Here is a 20,975-nt window from a genome sequence, read left to right as displayed (position 1 = left end):
TACTTTCCAAGGCACTGATATCTGATACTTGATATGAGCACAGATTTGTATACATTTGTAAGGGTGTATGGCTCGGTTTAGGCCATCATCTCTCTCCTCCTCCTGCATTCTTAGCCTCACAGTTTTTGAGAGTGCTTATATGTCTGTTGATAAAACGTTTACTTGAGACAGGAGAACAAGTGGAGACATAGGACGAGGTGGATAATTTTATAATAAGGCCGTTTTATTCAAGTGTAAAGATATCAGGCAAAAAGATAAGAGCGTCTGCTAAATGACTTAAATGTAAATGTAAATGTAAAAACGTGCACGGCCCCTTTCTGTCAGATTCTTATGAAATCGTCGGAGAAGAGACCGCTCTAAACAGTACATTCAAATTATATAGGCAACTAGCAAAGTAGGTGGTCTTGTCGTCTGGCCTTCCTCTTGGTCAATCTTGGTCGTGAGTGGTCCTGTTCGGACCAGGTGTCGACGTTCCATTGGCTCTTGACATAGTTCTTTGTCTTGAGTCACACCCTTGGAAAGAATGTGTATGTCTAAATGATGTTTCAGGGGCCTGTCCTGAGTGGGGTGTGTGTGTGTCTGAGGTTAGTATCTAATGAGATCGGCATGTGCCTAAGGACAAAGAGAGGGTGGGTTCATTTTGTACAAAGGATAGCCTATGTTGGAATGTTGTTATACTAGTCTCCAGTATCTATTTCAATTTCTTACATGTCACATTTATTTATAAAGCCCTTCTTACATCAGCTGATGTCACAAAGTGCTGTACAGAAACCCAGCCTAAAACCCCAAACAGCAAGCAATGCAGGTGTAGAAGCATATATCATGCTAAGGTCATATCAAGTTAAAAACAATACCCTGACACATGACATTTTTGAAAGTGTGTATAGAAACGGAGGTAGACTGGCGGTTAGAGAGGCGAGCCGGCAACCAGAGGCTGGGTTGCCAGTTCGAGACAAGGGTCCGATGGGTAAAATCTGGCGGGAAGTGAGCTGGCAACCGGAGGTTTGCAGGAATCAAATCCTAGATGCTGTTGTGCCCTTGAGCAAGGCACTTAACTCCCCGGGCACCCAGTGTGGCAGGCACCCACACACCTCTCCAAAACCTGTATGTGTATTTATGCGTGTCTATCCGAGGGATTGGGTTAACAGAGGAAATAACATTTTGGTTGGACATTGTGGATAATTGACCAATAAAGTGATCTTAATCTTAATAACAGACAAGAGGTAGTTACACTCTTTATTTATTTTTATTTAACAATTCACCAAATATATCAATCAGACCCATTTTGCATATAGAAAACAGTGATAAAATAGACAACTTTCTGTGTTGTTGACCCCATAGACATGTAAAAGGGTTGTTCCACATATAGAGTAAATTTTGCGTCCCTTTAATCTGCGGCCCGTGGAAACAGATAAGTGGGGGATGCTTGAGTTGATTATATAGGCAAGCTGTGTGTGTTTGTGTGTGTGTGTGTGTGTGTGTGTGTGTGTGTGTGTGTGTGTGTGTGTGTGTGTGTGTGTGTGTGTGTGTGTGTGTGTGTGTGTGTGTGTGTGTGTGTGTGTGTGTGTGTGTGTGTGTGTGTGTGTGTGTGTGTGTGTGTGCTCACATGTGATGCATTTGGATGTTTACCTTGACATTGACCAGTGAATGCTTGCAGACACAATGTTAACGGGAACAGAATTGTCTGAATACCTCCTCTTCCTTGTGCCATCTCAACAGCTGCAGCGACCAATCAAAAGCATGGAAACAGACGATGGTGTCATTAGCAAACAAAATCAGCGGTGCGTTCAGTTTGACTCAACGTTTGCTACATTGCGTGGCGGTTTATCCTGAAAGGCTCATTTTCCCAAAACGGTGTTCACCGATCTTCAACAGCCTTTGAGGTACGTTTGCTCCTGTTTGGTGAGTGTGGCCTGATCAATATGGGTGTGACTATCTGAAATCGTAAAACTCAACATACCAAATGGTAACTGCCCTCTGGGCCACCGTAATCACAATGTTTTTCACCTGGTCGTTCAGTACAGTACCATTTCCGTTATATTCAACATTGCACACTGTTCTGTCATAGTGAACGCAACCCATTCCACACTTCTACTGTACCAAAGAAGGTTTAGTATGGAGATGCCCAGAAACAGCTTATCCAATATAAATCCCTGGTCACGCTTGTAGGTGATGTCACGGTGATTTTAGCTAGCTAAACTCATGCGCAGAAACACGTCATCGGGTCTAACAGTCATGTTGGGCTGCACTGTGCATGTGCGGCTGTTTTTGATGAAAATTAAAACGTGTCAGTTTGTCACTTTCACGAGGTTGGACTTATAACATGTTCAGCTACCTTAGACATTGTCTCGAATCTAGGTTGTGCCATTAGAAATCAAAATTAACAACTAAGGACAAATGTTTCACTTCTCTAGTTGACTTTCCAAACCCCAAACCCCGTTCTGGTCTGTCGAGTCTGCTTGCGAGACGTTCCCAGAAGTTTTGGACTGCTGTGCCTCTGGGTTAGAAAACTCTGTGCTTCTACACAATGACTCTTTAGAGAATGTTCTAGCCTACCATTCTACCATTGCCTGTCTGGTCTTTGATCAGACCAGATAGACCTGTTCCTTCACGGTGGTATAAGATCTGTCAGAGAAATCTGAAACCGGTATACTGTATGTACAGAGAAATCTGCAGGTGTGTCCCTCTCCAACAGCCTATTTCCTGTAAGGTGTGTTGATCCTAGATTGATCCAAAGGAACAAGATACAGTACAACTTGAACTGCACCAGTTCTTGAGCAACATTTTGATACTTAGACACGTTGCTACATTATCCTGACCTGGATCATCTTTGGTTTATATTCCGTGAAACAAGTTCTCTGTTTCAGGTTAAACTAAAAAAACTTATTTCAGGTTAAACTAAAAAACTTATTTCACTGAGAAACACTATTAAACCAACTGGATGTCAATGCCAACATTTAATATTGTGAATGTCCAAGAAACAGGACTCTATTACAGGACAAAAATTGTATAATAGATTGTTGTACAAAGTTTAGCACATTTTATTACTAAGGTGTCACGCCCTGACCTTAGTTCCTTTTTATGTCTCTATTTTGGTTTGGTCAGGGCGTGAGTTGGGGTGGGCATTCTATGTTTTTGTTCTATGTTTTCTATTTCTATGTGTTTGGCCGGGTGTGGTTCTCAATCAGAGGCAGCTGTCTATCGTTGTCTCTGATTGAGAACCATACTTGTGGGTAGTTGTTTTCTGTTTTGTGTTGTAGCACCTTACAGGACTGTTTTGATTTTCGTTTATTCACTTTGTTATTTTGTATTTAGTGTTCAGTTTTTTTCAATAAAGCATGAACACTTTCCACGCTGCGTTTTGGTCTGATCCTTCCTGTTCATCAGACGAAGAAGATAGTTACATAAGGTAGTTAAGTTGAATACTCACGTTCACTGCAGTTAAATGGTCTGTGAATTGAGGTGAAGCAATGTGCTGTCCCAGTAACTAGTCAGTTCAAGCCAATCAAAGATTTGCTAGGCAAAACCCCAATCCAGATTAGATTAGAAAACTTAATGTACAAGAAAGTTTACATAGAATGTTACTTACTGTCAATTATATTGAATGTGATTCCCTCTACAATGGAATAGATGGTAGCAGGGCAATATTAGAGAGAAATAGAGACAATAGACAATAAAGCTAAATACTATACATTCCAAGGCACTGATATCTAAATTTTTATATACAGTACTGTATTTATATCGATGTACAGATGTAGGATATTAATTTGATCACTCTTTTGTTGCTTCAAATTTTCTTGCACAATTGGAAATGCAAACTTGTAGTGTATTTGAGGTTTAAAAAACGTCTAAAGTTTCTAATTTCCACTGACATTTCAGACTCGAGTTGCCCTAACAAAAAATGTATCAAACCCTACAAAAATGTCCATTAATTATAATCTACGTAATAATTTACGTTTCCTGTTGCTGAAGGATTATTTTCCTGCTGTATAAAACTGGCTCAAATTGAGATACTACATCTGTGTGGCTTGGCTCCGGCCACATCTCTCTCCACCTGCCTCCACAGCAACTCAGACTGCTATTCTAGTCAGTAATTCACAGATTTCATTATTGGCATCCATGGAATCAGCCTTCGTCCATCCACCTTCCGTAAATTCTTGTTAATCTAACTGCACTGTCCAATTTACAGTAGCGATTACAGTGAAAGAATGCCATGCTATTGTTTGAGGAGAGTGCACAGTTATGTACTTGAAAATGTATTATTAAACCAATTAGGCACATTTGGGAAGTCTTGATATAAAAATGTTAACAGAAATGTATTTTCCATTTAACTACACATGTCAGTTATGAACAAATTCTTATTTATAATGACAGGCTAGGAACACTGGGTTAACTGCCTTGTTCAGGGGAAGAATAACAGATTTTTACCTTGTCAGCTCGGGGATTCGATCTAGTAACCTTTTGGTTACTGGCCCAACACTAACCACTAGGATACCTGCCAGCCCAGAAATGCAATGGTTCATTGGATAAGTCTAAAACTTTGCACATACACTGCTGTGTCCAAAATTCAAATTGCGCCTGGGCTGGCATTGCGCCTGGGCTTGCATGTTTTTTCTATGTATTATCTTTTACCAGATCTAATGTGTTATGTTCTCCTACATTAATTTAACATTTCCACAAACTTCAAAGGGTTTCCTTTCAAATGGTATCAAGAATATGCATATCCTTGCTTCAGGTCCTGAGCTACAGGCAGTTAGATTTGGGTATGTCATTTTAGGTGAAAATTGAAAAAAGGTGTGGATCCTTAAGAGGTTTTAACCACCTTGCCAGGCAGGGCACTGGCACAGACCGTCTGGGGCTGGGCAGGCTTGCTGGAGAGGAACCAACCAGCCATCCCCATCTGCCACTCCCTGCCACCCGCCGTCGGCCCAATCCTCTTTACCTGCCTCACTCGGTGCCACCCGCCGCCAGCCCAATCCTCTTTACCTGCCTCACTCGGTGTGCCAGCCTTCGTGCCTCATGCCAGGGATGCCTGTTGGAAAAGCTATTTTCTTTTGGAGTCTGGCGAGAGAGAGACAGATGGGAAGCTGGGAAGAGGGAGGGGTCTACCTGGAGGTAAGGGCTCTCCTGGTGACAAGACACTAGGGCTGTGTCTGTGTACCTGCCAGCTGTGGAAGGGGAGGTAGTCAGCAGCAGAAGGTGTTGCTATCAGAGTGGAACAGAAGCGAGGTGGAGGTTTGATGTTGGACATGTGAGAGGAGAGGAGGGGACTCCTTGCTGGGTTTCAACTGGCTACTCATGCGATGCTGAGAGCAATGACATACTGTATCTCCATCCATCCCCATGCATGAACTCTCTCTCTCTCTCGCTCTCTCCCACAACACACACAAACACACACAATATATAAAATGAACAGTAAACAAACGCTCCAAAGGAATAGAGACATTTCAAATGTCATGTTATATATATACAGTGTTGTAACGGTGTGCAAATAGGAAAATAAATATGGGTTGCCCTTTTCTTGTGGAAACAGGTCACAAATCTTGCTGCTGTGATGTCACAGTGTGGTATTTCACCCAATAGATATGGGAGTTTATCAACATTTGATTTGTTTTCTAATTCTTTGTGGCTCTGTGTAATCTGAGGGAAATATGTGCCTCTAATATGGTCATACATTTGACACGAGGATAGGAAGTGCAGCTTAGTTTCCACCTCATTTGTGGGCATTGTACACATAGCCTGTCTTCTCTTGAGAGCCAGGTCTGCCTACGACTATGCTCACTGAGTCTGTACATAGTAAACGCTTTCCTTAATTTTGGGTCAGTCACACTGGTCAGATATTCTGCCACTGTGTACTCTCTGTTTAGGGCCAAGTAGCATTCTAGTTTGCTCTGTTTTTTTGTTAATTCTTTCCAATGTGTCAAGTAATTATCTTTTTGTTTTCTCATGATTTGGTTGGGTCTAATTGTTTTGCTGTCCTGGGGCTCTGTGGGGTCTGTTTGTGTTTGTGAACAGAGCCCCAGGACATGCTTGCTTAGGGGACTCTTCTCTGTAGGTGATGGCTTTGTTATGGAAGGTTTAGGAACCGCTTCCATTTAGGTGGTTGTAGAATTGAACAGCTCTTTTCTGGATTTTGATCATTAACAACAACCATAAAGGACAATGTGTTCTAAACTCAGGAAAAAAAGAAATGTCCTCTCACTGTCAACTGTGTTTATTTTCAGCAAACTTAACATGTGTAAATATTTGTATGAACATAACAAGATTCAACAACTGAGACATAAATTGAACAAGTTCCATAGAGATGTGACTAACAGAAATGGAATAATGTGTCCCTGAACAAAGGGGGGGGGGTCAAAATCAAAAGTAACATTCAGTATCTGGTGTGGCCACCAGCTGCATTAAGTACTGCAGTGCATCTCCTCCTCATGGACTGCACCAGATTTGCCAGTTCTTGCTGTGATATGTTACCCCACTCTTCCACCAAGGCACCTGCAAGTTCCCGGACATTTCTGGGGAGACCCTCCAAACACCCTCCAATCCAACAGGTCCCAGATGTGCTCTTCGCTGGCCATGGCAGAACACTGACATTCCTGTCTTGCAGGAAATCACGCACAGAACGAGCAGTATGGCTGGTGGCATTGTCATGCTGGAGGGTTCAGGATGAGCCTGCAGGAAGGCTACCACATGAGGGAGGAGGATGTCTTCCCTGTAACACACAGCGTTGAGATTGCCTGCAATGACAACAAGCTCAGTCCGATGATGTTGTGACACACCGCCCCAGACCATGAGGGACCCTCCACCTCCAAATCGATCCCGCTCCAGAGTACAGGCCTTGGTGTAACGCTCATTCCTTCGAGGATAAACGCAAATCCGACCATCACCCCTAGTGAGACAAAACCGCGACTCATCAGTGAAGAGCACTTTTTGCCAATCCTGTCTGGTACAGCGATGGTGGGTTTGTGCCCATAGGCGACGTTGTTGCCGGTGATGTCTGGTGAGGACCTGCCTTACAACAAGCCTACAAGCCCTCAGTCCAGCCTCTCTCAGCCTATTGCGGACAGTCTGAGCACTGATGGAGGGATTGTGCATTCCTGGTGTAACTCGGGCAGTTGTTGTTGCCATCCTGTACCTGTTCCGCAGGTGTGATGTTTTACGATGTACCGATCCTGTGCAGGTGTTGTTACACGTGGTCTGCCACTGCGAGGATGATCAGCTGTCCGTCCTGTCTCCCTGTAGTGCTGTCTTAGGCGTCTCATTGCTCATTGCGCTGTCTTAGGCGTCTCACGGACATTGCAATTTATTGCCCTGGCCATATCTGGAGTCCTCATGCCTCCTTGCTGCATGCCTAAGGCACGTTCAAGCAGATGAGCAGGGACCCTGGACATCTTTCTTTTGGGTTTTTTCAGAGTCAGTAGAAAGGCCTCTTTAGTGTCCTAAGTTTTCATAACTGTGACCTTAATTGCCTACCATCTGTAAGCTATTGATGTCTTAACGGCCGTTCCACAGGTGCATGTTCATTAATTGTTTATGGTTCATTGAACAAGCATGGGAAACAGTGTTTAAACTCTTTACAATGAAGATCTGTGAAGTTATTTTGATTTTGACTAATTATCTTTGAAAGACAGGGTCCTGAAAAGGGGATGTTTCTTTTTTTGCTAAATTTATAACTGATTGAAGTATTTTTAGCCAGATCCTAATTGGTATGTCGAATTTTATGTTCCTTTTGATGGCGTAGAAGGCCCTTCTTGTCTTGTCTCTCAGATCGTTCACAGCTTTGTGGAAGTTACCTGTGGCGCTGATGTTTAGGCCGAGGTATGTATAGTTTTTTTTGTGTGCTCTATGGCAACAGTGTCTAGATGGAATTTGTCTAATCAACAAAAGTATGACAAAACTTTGCCTTTGTTTTGGTTTGTTTTCTTGTCAATTAGGGTGTGCAGGGTGAATAAGTGGTCTGTCGTACGGTAATTTGGTAAAAAGACAATTTGACATTTGCTCAGAACATCATGAGGAAATGTACGAGTCTGCTGTTAATGATAATGCAGAGGATTTTCCTAGGGTTGCTGTTGACACATATCCCATGGTAGTTATTGGGGTCAAATTTGTCTCCACTTTTGTGGATTGGGGTGATCAGTCCTTGGTTCCAAATATTGGGGAAGATGCCAGAGCTGGGGATGATGTTAAAGAGTTTAAGAATAGCCCATTGGAATTTGTGGTCTGTATATTTTATCATTTAATTTAGGATACCATCAACACCACAGGCCTTTTTGGGTGGGAGGGTTTGTATTTTGTCCTGTAGTTTATTCAATGTTTCAGAAGAATACAGTGGGTTCTGGTAGTCTTAAATAGTTGACTCTAAGATTTGTATTTGATCATGTACAGTGCCTTTGCAAAGTATTCAAACCACTTTACTTTTTTCACATTTTGTTAGGTTAGAGTCTTATTCTAAAATTAATTAATTTGTTTTTTTCCCTCATCAATCTACACACAATACCCCATAATGACAAAGCAAAAACAGGTTTTTAGAAATTGTTGCAAATAAAATATACAAATAAACTGAAGTATCACATTTACATAAGCATTCAGACCGTTTACTCAGCACCTTTGGCAGCGGTTACAGCCTCGAGTCTTCTTGGGTATGATGCTACAAGTTTGGCACACCTGTATTTGGGGAGTTTCTCCCATTCTTCTCTGCAGATCCTCTCAAGCTCTGCCAGGTTGGATGGGGAGCATTGCTACACAGCTATTTTCAGGTCTCTCCAGAGATGTAAGTCCGGGCTCTGGCTGGGCCACTCAAGCACATTCAGACACTTGTCCTGTTGGAAGGTGAACCTTAAACCCCAGCCTGAGGTCCTGTGCGCTCTGGAGCAGGTTTTCATTAGATCTCTCTGTACTTTGCTCCATTCCTCTTTGCCTCGATCCTGACTAGTCTCCCAGTCCCTGCCGCTGAAAAACATCCCCACAACATGATGCTGCCACCACCATGAGTCACCGTAGGGATGGTGCCAGGTTTCCTCCAGATGTGACGCTTGGCATTCAGTCCAAAGAGAGTCTTGTTTCTCATGGTCTGAGAGTCTTTAGGTGCCTTTTGGCAAACTCCAAGCAGGCTTTCATGTGCCTTTTACTGAGGAGTGGCTTCCGTCTGGCCACTCTACCATGCAGACATAGTTGTACTTCTGGAAGGTTCTCCCATCTCCACAGAGGAACTCTAGAGCTCTGTCAGAGTGACCATTGGGTTCTTGGTCACCTCCCTGACCAAGGCCTTTCTCCCCTGATTGCTCAGTTTGGTCGGGCGGCCAGCTCTAGGAAGAGTCTTGGTGGCTCCAAACTTCTTCTATTTAAGAATGATAGATGCCACTGTGTTCTTTGGGACCAAATCATGTCCAATCAATTGAATTTACCACAGGTGGACTCCAATCAAGTTGTAGAAACATCTCAAGGATGATCAATAGAAACAGGATGCATCTGAGCTTTTTTAAATCAATTTTAGAATAAGGCTGTAACGTAAAACAAAATGTGGAAAAAGTCATGGGATCTGAATCCTTTCTGAAGGCACTCTTTGTTTATGCTGTTTGTTCATTTTTTAAATTATTTTTTACAGCTATTCTGCTACATATTCATACATTTTACATATACATTTTACATGTACATTTTACATACATAGTACTTTTATATAAAGCAGTCACATAACACTAATACATTACCAAACATAAGCTCTTTAATCCCACCCCTCAGCCACTCTCAGCCCATCCCACCTATCACTATAGACCACCCTTGTTTGGTTTCCATGTGACATATATTTTGTGCTGTGATGTTTTACATTTTATCTTTACCTTTCTAATCGTATATTATCCACAGATTGTGAGCTAAAGATGAAAACCTTTCCTACGAATTTTATTATATTATTTATTGACTGACTATGGCTTTCCAAATCGCCCAACACTGATATTTGTAAGGTTCATTTTTAGTGCATGTTGTGATTTTTGAAACATTCCTGAACCTGTGACAAGAAAAAGGCTACAAAGGGAAAATACAAGAATAAATTATCTATTGATTCTGTCTCTTCGCCGCAAAATCTACAGAGCTGAGATTGTTGTATGTCCCATGCCCCATGTTTGTTTGTTATACAGCCAAAAATATTGGAGAAGTGGTTTATCCATACATCTCTGTTTTGGATAGATAACTCTTCGTGTTGTTGTTTGTTTAGTGTGTTCCAATTTTCCCAGAAGTGGTTAGATTCTATGGATTCTTCAATTACATTGAGGTGATTTCTGACATGCTATTCCTTCTTTTTCCGTAGTGTATTTCTGTATTGTTTTAGTTATTCGCCATATTGAAGGTGTAGGATCAGGTTTTCTGGATCTCTATGTTTTTGGTTGGATATGTTTCTCAATTTCTTTCTTTCTTAGGTTTTTCCATTCTTCATCAAACTATTTGTCATCGTTGTTTACAGTTTTAGATTTGATAGGGAAGCTGAGAGGTCAAATATACTGTTTTGGATTCTACTGCCAAGTTTGCACCTTCACTATCACAGTGAAATGTTTTGTCCAGGAAGTTGTATAAAAGGGATTGAATGTGCCTAATTGCTTTTTGGTAGGTTTCCACACTACTTTCCTTCCATCTATAGCATTTCTTAATATTATTCAGTTCCTTTGGCTTTGATGCCTCATGACTGAGTATTGCTCTGTTCAAGAAAAATGTGATTTTGTTGTGATCTGATAGGGGTGTCAGTGGACTGACTGTGAACACTCTTAGAGACTCTGAGTTGAGGTCAGTGATAAAGTAGTCTACAGTACTACTGCCAGGAGATGAGCTATAGGTGTACCCACCATAGGAGTCCCTTCGAGGCCTACCATCAACTATGTACATACCCAGCATGCAACAGAGCTGCATGAGTTGTGACCCGTTTTTGTTGGTTATGTTGTCGTTGTTGTGTCTAGGGGGGGCATATGGGGGAGGGAATGCTGACACCTCCAGGTAGGTGTTTGTCCCCCTGTGTGCTGAGGGTGTCCGGTTCTTGTCCAGTTCTGGCATTTAGGTCGCCACCGACTAGTACATGTCCCTGAGCATGGAAATGGTTGATCTCCCCTCTAGGATGGAGAAGCTGTCTTCATTAAAGTATGGGGATTCTAGTGAGGAGATATAGGTAGCACACAGGAGGACATTATCCTCTGTTGAGATAATTTCCTTTTGAATTTCTCTCTCTCTGTCTACCTCACACACACATTGACTCTACAATGTCATAGCTGTAGTTGTTCATGACTGCTAACGTGTTGGTTTCCACAAGACAAAATTAAAATGAACCCCCTGAACTGCATTGTTTCATTTCACTTCCAGTATTTCAACACTGATGTTCACCATGGAAAGCTGTGGGAAGCTGACTCATTGAGATCTAAATATTTCCTTCACAGCCCTCAGAGGGCTAGTCTGTTTCTGAGCATAAATGGGTGTGTTTGTTTGCCTGCACATTTATGTACTGTATGATCAAAATGGTGTGTGTGCATGGGTGCGTGCGTGTTTTTGAAAGTGTGTATATTATATTGTACAAGGGTGCCTTCAGGGGTGCGCTCGTGTGCATATTTGTGTGTACAGCATGACAGCATGCATCGGTGTGTTTCGGGTCTGTCTGGGCAGAACCTACTCTCTCTCTCTCTCTCTGTTTTGTAGGACTTATCCTCCAGGCCTGTCGTCTCTTCCCGGCTGGGGAGTCTTCTAGAAGGGGGCCCCTCTTGACCACCATGAAAGGGTTAGGAGCCAAACGCAACCGCCATCTGTCTGACTCCTGCGACCCCACCCAGGGCCCCCCGGAGCCCCTGTACTCACACCAGGCGTCCACCCTGCCTCGGAGCCCCTACCTCCTCAGCCCCACCAGCATGGACCACTACGGCACCATGGATCCCCGCCACTACAACCCCAATATGGAAGCCCACCACAACCAGGGATCCCTGCCCCCGGACTACTCCCTCCCCCTCAACAACCAGCTGTCCAACAGCAGCACCTTCCCCCATGTCCACTACAACTCCCATTATGACCCCAGCGACTTCTCCCCGCCACAGGAGGACAGCATCGGCGGCATAAGTACAGGAACCCTGGGCACCTCCATGTCGATGGGGATGCATGGCATGAGCGGCATGGGGGGCCTGCAGAGCAGCCGGGGGGCCATGATCACCAGTGGTTCGGCTACTATCTCCGGCGGGGCCAAGATGAACCGGCAGTTGCAGCCCAACCTGCTGGACCAGTTGGAGAAGCAGCTGCCCGGGGGGCCTCGTGACGGCTTCAGCACGCTGCAGTTCCACCGGAGCACATCGGCCGCCCTCTCCGTCGCCTCCAAGCAGCGCACCGACAGCCCCGGGCGCATCCGTAACCTAGTGTGCTCCGTCCAGAAGCTCTTCGCCAAGTCACAGTCCATAGACGGTCACAACCTCAAGGGCGTCAATGGGCGTTCGGGGACGGGTAGCGGCAGCGGCGGGACCTCGTCCGGAACTGAGGACAGCGGGAAGCGGGACCGGCGTGCAAAGAGCAAAGACCGGGGCGGAGCCAAGTCAGACGGGGGCGGGACGGGCAAGCGGCGGCCGCGTTCCAACATGTCGGGCTACTGGAGCTCAGACGACCTGGACAACGCCGACCTCAGCAACTACCGCAACCCTATAGCCATGACGCTGGGACGCCCCACCACCCATGCCACCCAGCACACCACCCACGGTATTACCTACGATGCTCAGCAGGGGGCACTACAGCAGCAGCAGGGACAACAACAGAGCCGCTACGTGATTCACAGTGGCTACAACACCATTAGTTCGTCTAAGAGCAGCAACGAAGTCATGAAGTACCAGCAGATGCTGGCAGGACCCGGAGGTGGGGGAGGAGGGATCAGCATGGGAGTGAACAGTAATGACTTTATGAAGGGAGGTTTGTGGTCGACCCTGACCCTGGGTCAGCCCAGACAGGTGCTGCAGAAGGGCCACTCGGCTACCCTAGACCGGTCCATGCTCAAGTCCAAGTCGTGCCAGCAGGAGCTTGCCTGCCACTACCTGCAAGTGGGCCGACAGGTGAGTATTATCTAAACAATTTCTGTTGTCAAACGGTTATCATCATATCGGATGAAGTGCTGGACATTAAAAAAATGTGGAGACAAAGAATAAAGCATAGTGCATACTTAAATACAAATATATTTACTGTCAAGACAGTTTGTCAGGTCTGACAAAGATCTGTTTGGATCAAAACATAAAACATAAAAGTACTGTATGTGTTGGACCATTTGTGTGGCAGGTTGACTATTCCTCCACTATGTCTCAGTCAGCTGTCTCGTCTTTCAGTTTGTTCCGTTTATTTAACTAAAATATGGCCATTTCTGCAAATGTTTTCTTTTATCAGCCTGACTTTATGTGCTGACATTTATGGCATACCACTGTAAATGGCACACACACAATTTCATGTGACATTAACATGCTGTTATATAAATGTCAGTTCCAAGTCTACCTATAGAATTGTTTTGACTTTGTGCTCAAGTTTCAAAGTAAAGATATTCAGGGAGGAGTTGGTAACTGCCCTGTAGCACTCAAATAATTGTATTTATTTATTGTGTAATCGATAAAACCATATCTATGGTCAAGAAAAGTAGAGTGGGAGTCCCTCTGTGATACATTTTAGATCCTCTTTAGCCCATACTGTAGATACTGTAGATTATAGAGTGAATACTGTAAAACAAATTACATTATGTAAAAAAAAATATTATACTGTCACAATCATGTCAATATAAATGGCATATAGAAAAACATATCTGGGATGCTGCTGGTTGCAGGGGGACTGGAGTAGCACGCTGGGCCGCAGCGGCGGAGGAGCCAATCAGATCCCATGTCGGCGCATGCGGAGCGGCAGCTACGTGAAGGCCATGGGCGACCTAGAGGACAGCGACGACTCGGACGGCAGCCCCAAGCCCTCGCCCAAAATGGCCGCCCGCCGTCAGAGTTACCTCAGGGCCACCCAGCAGTCTCTGAGCGACCAGCTACCGCCACGCAAGTAAGCTCAGTGCCAAAGTTTCATCACATGGACAATGGACATGTAAGCATAATGACATAGAGTGCATTCGGAAAGTATTCAGACCCCTTGACTTTTTCCACATTTTGTTATAGACTTATTATAAAATGAATTAAATAAAACATTTTCCTCATCAATCTACACACAATGCCCCATAATGACAAAGCAAATACAGGTTTTTAGAACTGAGCTCAGGTCCATCCTGTTTCTATTGATCATCCTTGAGACATTTCTACAACTTGATTGGAGTCCACCTGTGGTAAATTCAATTGATTGGACATGATTTGGAAAGGCACACACCTGTTTAAATAAGGTCCCACAGTTGATAGTGCATGTCAGAGCAAGAAGTCATGAGGTCGAAGGGATTGTCCGTAGAGCTCCGAGACAAGATTGTGTCGAGGCACAGATCTTTGGAAGAGCATCAATAAATGTATTCAGCATTGAAGGTCCCCAAGAACACTGTGGCCTCTATCATTCTTAAATGGAAGAAGTTTGGAACCACTAAGACTCTTAGAGCTGGCTGCCTGGCCAAACTAAGCAATCGGGGGAGAAGTACCTTGGTCAGGGAGGTGACCAAGAACCCGATGGTCACTCTGACAGAGCACCAGAGTTCCTCTGTGGAGATGGGAGAACCTTCCAGAAGGACAACCATCTCTGCAGCACTCCACCAATCAGGCCTTTATGATAGAGCGGCCAGACAGAAGCCCCTCCTCAGTAAAAGGCACATGACAGCCCACTTGGAGTTTTCCAAAAGGCACCTAAAGGAATCTCAGACCATGAGAAACAAGATTCTCTGGTCTGATGAAACCAAGATTGAACTCTTTGGCCTGAATGCCAAGCGTCACGTCTGGAGGAAACCTGGCACCACCCCTACGGTGAAGCAGGGTGGTGGCAGCATCATGCTGTGGGGATGTTTTTCAGGAGCAGGGACTGGGATTGAGGATTGAGGGAAAGATGAACAGAGCAAAGTACAGAGAGCTCCTTGATGAAAACCTCAGGACCTCATACTGGGGTGAAGGTTCACCTTCCAACAGGACGACGACCCTAAGGACACAGCCAGACTTGAACCAAATCAAACATCTCTGGAAAGACCTGAAAAAAGTACTGAGTAAAGGGTCTGAATACTTGTGTAAATGTGACTTTTAAGTTATTTTTATACATTTGCAAACATTTCTAAAAACCTGTTTTTGCTTTGTCATTCAAAAATCGAAGAAGAAAAAATTGATCCATTGTAGAATAAGGCTGTAACCTTAAAAAAAATATGGAAAAAGTCAAGGTGCCTGAATACTTTCCGAATGCACTGTATGACTTGGTAACACATTCAGGTGGAAGTGAACCTGGACTAACAACAATATTTATTTCGCATTTCAAACACGCAAGCAAATACACACACACAAATCCTCATGCACACTCTCTCTTTCTCTCTCAAATCCATACATGTACACACATACACACACAGACTAACCACACACACACGGCCCATGACCCCATTTCAAACAGAGGTGTGACATGTACAAAGGAGGCGGTCAGGCTTCCAGCTCTTGGCATTCCAGTTAACAGGCCTTGCATACTAAAGAGACTATAGCAAACACACACAGTCAGACAAGCTGTGCTCACTCAAGCGTGGGATTAAGCACCGTCAGACTCCCACCTCCTACACATGCCAGAGTTCCGATTACGCTTTCCTCATCCTTCATTTATTAAACGTTCCCACAACGTAATGGCTTGGCCTGAAATGATAGACTCCTCATACAATAGCGTTTCTGCAACATCACAAACATGATGCCGCCTTCAGCTTCTGCTCAGACAGACAGTGAGCCACCACAAACTAAGCTATAGTCTCATCATCTCACACTGACTGACTGAGGTTTCTAGCACGTTGTCTCTAGATGACATCTCTTTCTGAAGCAGACAGACACAGACTGGGCTAGACACAGAGGGACACAATGCATTGGGTATCCTATTCATTTTCACATAATGACAAACAAAATGAAACCCCATTTGGATGAATAGTGGCAGAGAGCTGGAGCACCAATGAGCAAGCTGCTGTGTTTTATTGTTTATGTCTCTGTTGATTTGCTCAAACAAAGACATTTGTTGTGTTCTCCGGGTTCTCTGTGGTCAGGGCTGTATTGAAGTAAATGTGTACCGATAAGATCTAAAACCTAATTTGGCACAAATGTAATTCCATTGGGGAGTTTAGATTGGCACCACAAAATTAGGAAGTCTAAAGGCAAAAGGAATACAGTACAATTTCAGTCCACAAGAGGACAGCAAATCACAAAGCAATAAGCATACATGCCTGGTAATATCACTTTATACATAAAATTACACATTTTTTGGGTCACAGACACATAGAAAAAGGGCATATATGAGTTACGTCATTATAGCAAGCTTTTTGTTGACAGAGACAACACACACACCATAATAACGCAGCAGGAAGGTTTTCTAAAAGAAGTAAAAACATGGAGTAAAAAACACGCTAAATGACTCTAACCCTGCTCCCCTCCCTGCTAAAAACCAAATGTCACACCCCTGTTCTCCCTCGTGGTCTGCTCCACCCTGGTTGGCAGGAGCAGCAGAGCCCTGGATTACGCCATGCTGCAGGGGGAGCTGGAGGCACTGTGGTCTCCTCTGCACAGTGTGTCCTCTCTGCACCAACTGGGCAGGTCAGTGCTATGCAGCCAGCCAATCACCACCAAGGGGACAGGTTTACGCTTGCACCAGATTGGACGCTGTCCCCAATCAATCAGTCACCCAGCACCCAGTCCCCCAGGTCTTGCCCACCTCTTCGGTTCACCCATGCTCCGTCAGTGCCAACGCCATGCCACTCACCACCAGACCTTTCCTCCAAGCTAATTCTCCCACCCCATAAAAGGTGTGTCATTGCCCAGCTTGGAACATTCCATGCCAGGGGTACCCCGTCTGTACCCAAGGATCATCACAATCACAATCACAATTACATGACAAGTGCAATGTCATGTCACTATCACTGTGTGCCAGGAAATACCAAAAAAAGTATAGGCTCTCTTTTTGTAATACCATTCAGTATTTCTGAGCTGAATTTGGATCATTTTCCCTAATGCTCTTTAATGTTGGCACCATGATGCGTGGAACAAGGCTTTACATATGCTTGACCTGTGTATCATTGGCTTTGCATTGTTTGTGTGCTATATGGGGAATATTATTGTAATGAGATGAGAGATATATTATTCACAGGTGTTATAATGGGGGCAGTGATGCTGACAGGTGTTATGATGGGGCAGTGATGCTGACAGGTGTTATGATGGGGGCAATGATGCTGACAGGTGTTATGATGGTGGCAGTGATGCTGACAGATGTTATTAAGATGGAGGCAGTGATGCTGACAGGTGTTATGATGGGACAGTGATGCTGACAGGTGTTATGATGGGGGCAGTGATGCTGACAGATGTTATTAAGATGGGGCAGTGATGCTGACAGGTGTTATGATGGCGACAGTGATGCTGGCAGGTGTTCTGATGGGGCAGTGATGCTGGCAGATGTTATTAAGATGGGGCAGTGATGCTGACAGATGTTATGATGGGGGCAGTGATGCTGACAGATGTTATTAAGATGGGGCAGTGATGCTGACAGGTGTTATGATGGGGCAGTGATGCTGACAGATGTTATTAAGATGGGGCAGTGATGCTGACAGGTGTTATGATGGGGGAAGTGATGCTGACAGACGTTAGTAAAATGGGGCAGTGATGCTGGCAGATGTTATAATGGTGGCAGTGATGCTGACAGGTGTTATGATGGGGCAGTGATGCTGGCAGGTGTTGTGATGAGGGCAGTGATGCTGACAGGTGTTATGATGGGGCAGTAATGCTGACAGGTGTTATGATGGGGCATTCGTATTGACAGGCAATGTTCCCTCTAAACTGCACGCTCCTCCAGGACTGCCACGCTGAAGAAATGCCAGGCCACGCAGAGACGCATGAGATTGAACTTCATTGAGTTCGCCTCATTAGTTTGCACTATGTAGATCAACGTTTTTTCTGTGATCAATCAACATTATATCAGCCACCTTTCAATACAACTAACCAAAACAAATCTAACTTTGCAAAATGTAGTCTGTGATTTAATTGGAGGCAGAGCCAGAGCACAACGGAGTATCATTTTATTTGCTGGGGTAGCCCACAATCGGTCTTTCAATCACCCGCGAGTGAATATGCTTTTCAGATCAGAGCGCAGAGCTGCGCGTGTGTACATTTGTTGATATTCTTTGCTAGTTAGCGAGTTATTAGCCCAGTTTTAGATGAGTATAGGTCAGCAAAGGGGAGCTCCTGCTTCCTACAATAGCACAAAACGTGTAGGCTACATTCCAAGTGCTCTTTGAAAAGCCAGTCAGCTAAAAAGCTTGTCTTAATTAAAGGGGCAGTGTTGTATTTTGAGACGGGCTTAAATATGCAAACAAGCCAATAGGCAGAGTTGTCTAGTTCTCCAAATGGTAATAATAATGAATTGTATTTTGTAAAGTGGTTTCTTGCATCATACAACACAATACAATGCAATGTACAGTCACCTATTTGGCCCATGGTGTTACAGACCAAGTAAAAAAATCATAAATTAATGTCAAGCCCTTCATAATGTAAAACCTTTTTTAAGTATCATGCAATGTAAACCTACATTGAAAACCACATAGGCTACTGTAGACCATATCATAGAAATCAAAACCTATTTCCATTTTAAAAATGTTATAGGATTTGCTCCATTGGTATTGTTGGTAGGCCTACATTATGCTCAAATAGCCACAATAGCCTATTGGCTAATGTCTAAAACTGGGAGGGTACAGCCTCAGAGTTGTAAACGCACGCCAGGAGTTGCACAAAATTCTCACAACATTCAAGTTTCCGCTCACAAGAGCTAAAATTTGCTCAGTGCCCCGAAGAATTAGAGGGAACATTGCTGACAGGTGATATGATGGGGGCAGTGATGCTGACAGGTGATATGATGGGGCAGTGATGCTGACAGGTAATGAAAGGAACCAGGGATGAGAAGTGACCTAACCTGAACTTCTTTCTACCTTTCTCAATTCCTCTTTCCTATCCTCTCCGTTCCTCTTCTTTTCTCTGCTTCGCTCCTCCTCCCCTTTCCTCTGATCTTATCCCCTTCTCTCCTCACATCAACTCTACCCTCCTCCTCTCCCTCATTCCCTTCCCTCCTCATGTCAACTCTACCCTTCTCCTCTCCTTTCCTCTACCTCCTCCCCTGCTCTCTGATCTCATCCCTCTCTCACATCAACTCTCCCTCCTCGCCTCCTCTTCTCTCCTCCCCCTCTCCTCTCTTCCCCTGCTCCTCTCCTCTTCAGCTGTCTTCCTTCACTTCGAGAGCTGTCTACCAATCGTAGCCTGGACAACTTGGACTGTCTGGGGGATCCGGTGAGGGGCTCCCTGTTCCCCCGCTGGGACGATGAGGACTTCAGCCAGGGAGGCGGCTGCAGCACCCTGGGGAGGAGCAGCTACATGGGCCAGGTCAGAGGTCACCAGGGATGGGGTAGTGAGGTACAACTGGCATGGGACTTAAACTTCTCAGGATAAGATTTTTTTTTTCTTCTTCTGATCCCCTTTCAGATTTGTATATATTTTTTGTGTCAGAATAGTGGGACTGTACAGAAAGAGGGAGATAGATGTAGGAAGGCACAGACAGGAGAGTGACTGAGACAAGGCTCAAACCCTGTTGCCAAATGCCATGCGTCATCCTGAGTTGGGAGCGTTACCACTACACCAGACTCTGGCATTTTAGACCATTTCATTGAACAGATTTTCATTTTAGAGTGACCTATCACATAAACTCTCCACTCTTACACCTCAGTAGACTCTGTTCTAGAAGATTTTGTATACACCGGAATCCCAACACAGGAAGACCCATTGCCCTTCTACTGACAAGGTCACCATGGTGATAAAGAGTGTGTGGATCCTCTGATCTTTTACAAAAGGCCTGTCAAACTAGGCTTTACAGTCCATTAGTAAACGCAGCAAAAAAAGAAACGTCCCTTTTTCAGGACCCTGTCTTTCAAAGATAATTCGTAAAAATGTTACACAGATCTTCATTGTAAAGGTTTTAAACACTGTTTCCCATGCTTGTTCAATGAACCACAAACAATTAATGAACATGCACCTGTGGAACGGTCGTTAAAACACTAACAGCTTACAGTCGGTAGGCAATTAAGGTCACAGTTATGAAAACTTAGGACACTAAAGAGGCCTTTCTACTGACTTTGAAAAACACCAAAAGAAAGATGCCCAGGGACCCTGCTCATCTGCATTAACATGCCTGCTGCAAGGAGGCATGCTGCAAGGAGGCGTGAGGACTGCAGATGTGGCCAGGGCAATAAATTGCAATGTTCATACTGTGAGACGCCTAAGACAGCACTACAGGGAGACAGGACAGACAGCTGATTGTTTTCACAGTGGCAGACCACGTGTAACAACACCTGTACAGGATCGGTACATCCGAACATCACACCTGCGGGACAGGTACAGGATGGCAACAACAACTGCCCGAGTTACACCAGGAACGCACAATCCCTCCATCAGTGCTCAGACTGTCCGCAATAGGCTTAGAGAGGCTGGACTGAGGGCTTGTAGGCCTGTTGTAAGGCAGATCCTCTCCAGACATCACCGCCAACAACGTCGCCTATGGGCACAAACCCACCGTCGCAGGACCAGACAGGACTGGCAAAAAGTGCTCTTCACTGATAAGTCACGGTTTTGTCTCACCAGGGGGGAGATTCACGTTTATCGTTGAAGGATTGAGCGTTACACCGAGGCCTGTACTCTGGAGCGGGATCGGTTTGGAGGTGGAGGGTCGGTCATGGTTTGGGGCGGTGTGTCATAGCATCATTGGACTGAGCTTGTTGTCATTGCAGGCAATCTCAACGCTGTGCGTTACAGGGAAGACATCCTCCTCCCTCA

The 20,975-nt window shown here is 44.6% G+C and overlaps 1 protein-coding gene across 1 annotated transcript in view; it reads left to right on the top strand.

The window, feature by feature from the left end:
• Positions 1 to 20,975, top strand: part of LOC139536218 (disks large-associated protein 4-like) — a 238,615-nt gene that overhangs the window by 160,675 nt on the left and 56,965 nt on the right. Inside the window, exons 4-6 of the mRNA XM_071336549.1 lie at positions 11,668 to 13,049; positions 13,802 to 14,019; positions 19,370 to 19,532. Coding sequence (XP_071192650.1) covers positions 11,739 to 13,049; positions 13,802 to 14,019; positions 19,370 to 19,532 — 1,692 coding nt within the window. The 5' untranslated portion in view covers positions 11,668 to 11,738. The remainder of the gene's footprint in view (positions 1 to 11,667; positions 13,050 to 13,801; positions 14,020 to 19,369; positions 19,533 to 20,975) is intronic.

Source organism: Salvelinus alpinus, chromosome 12 (genome assembly GCF_045679555.1).
Source record: "Salvelinus alpinus chromosome 12, SLU_Salpinus.1, whole genome shotgun sequence".
Lineage (NCBI taxonomy): Eukaryota > Metazoa > Chordata > Actinopteri > Salmoniformes > Salmonidae > Salvelinus > Salvelinus alpinus.
The sequence above is the reverse complement of the archived record's forward strand: the minus strand, read 5'-3'. Positions and strand labels throughout refer to the sequence as shown.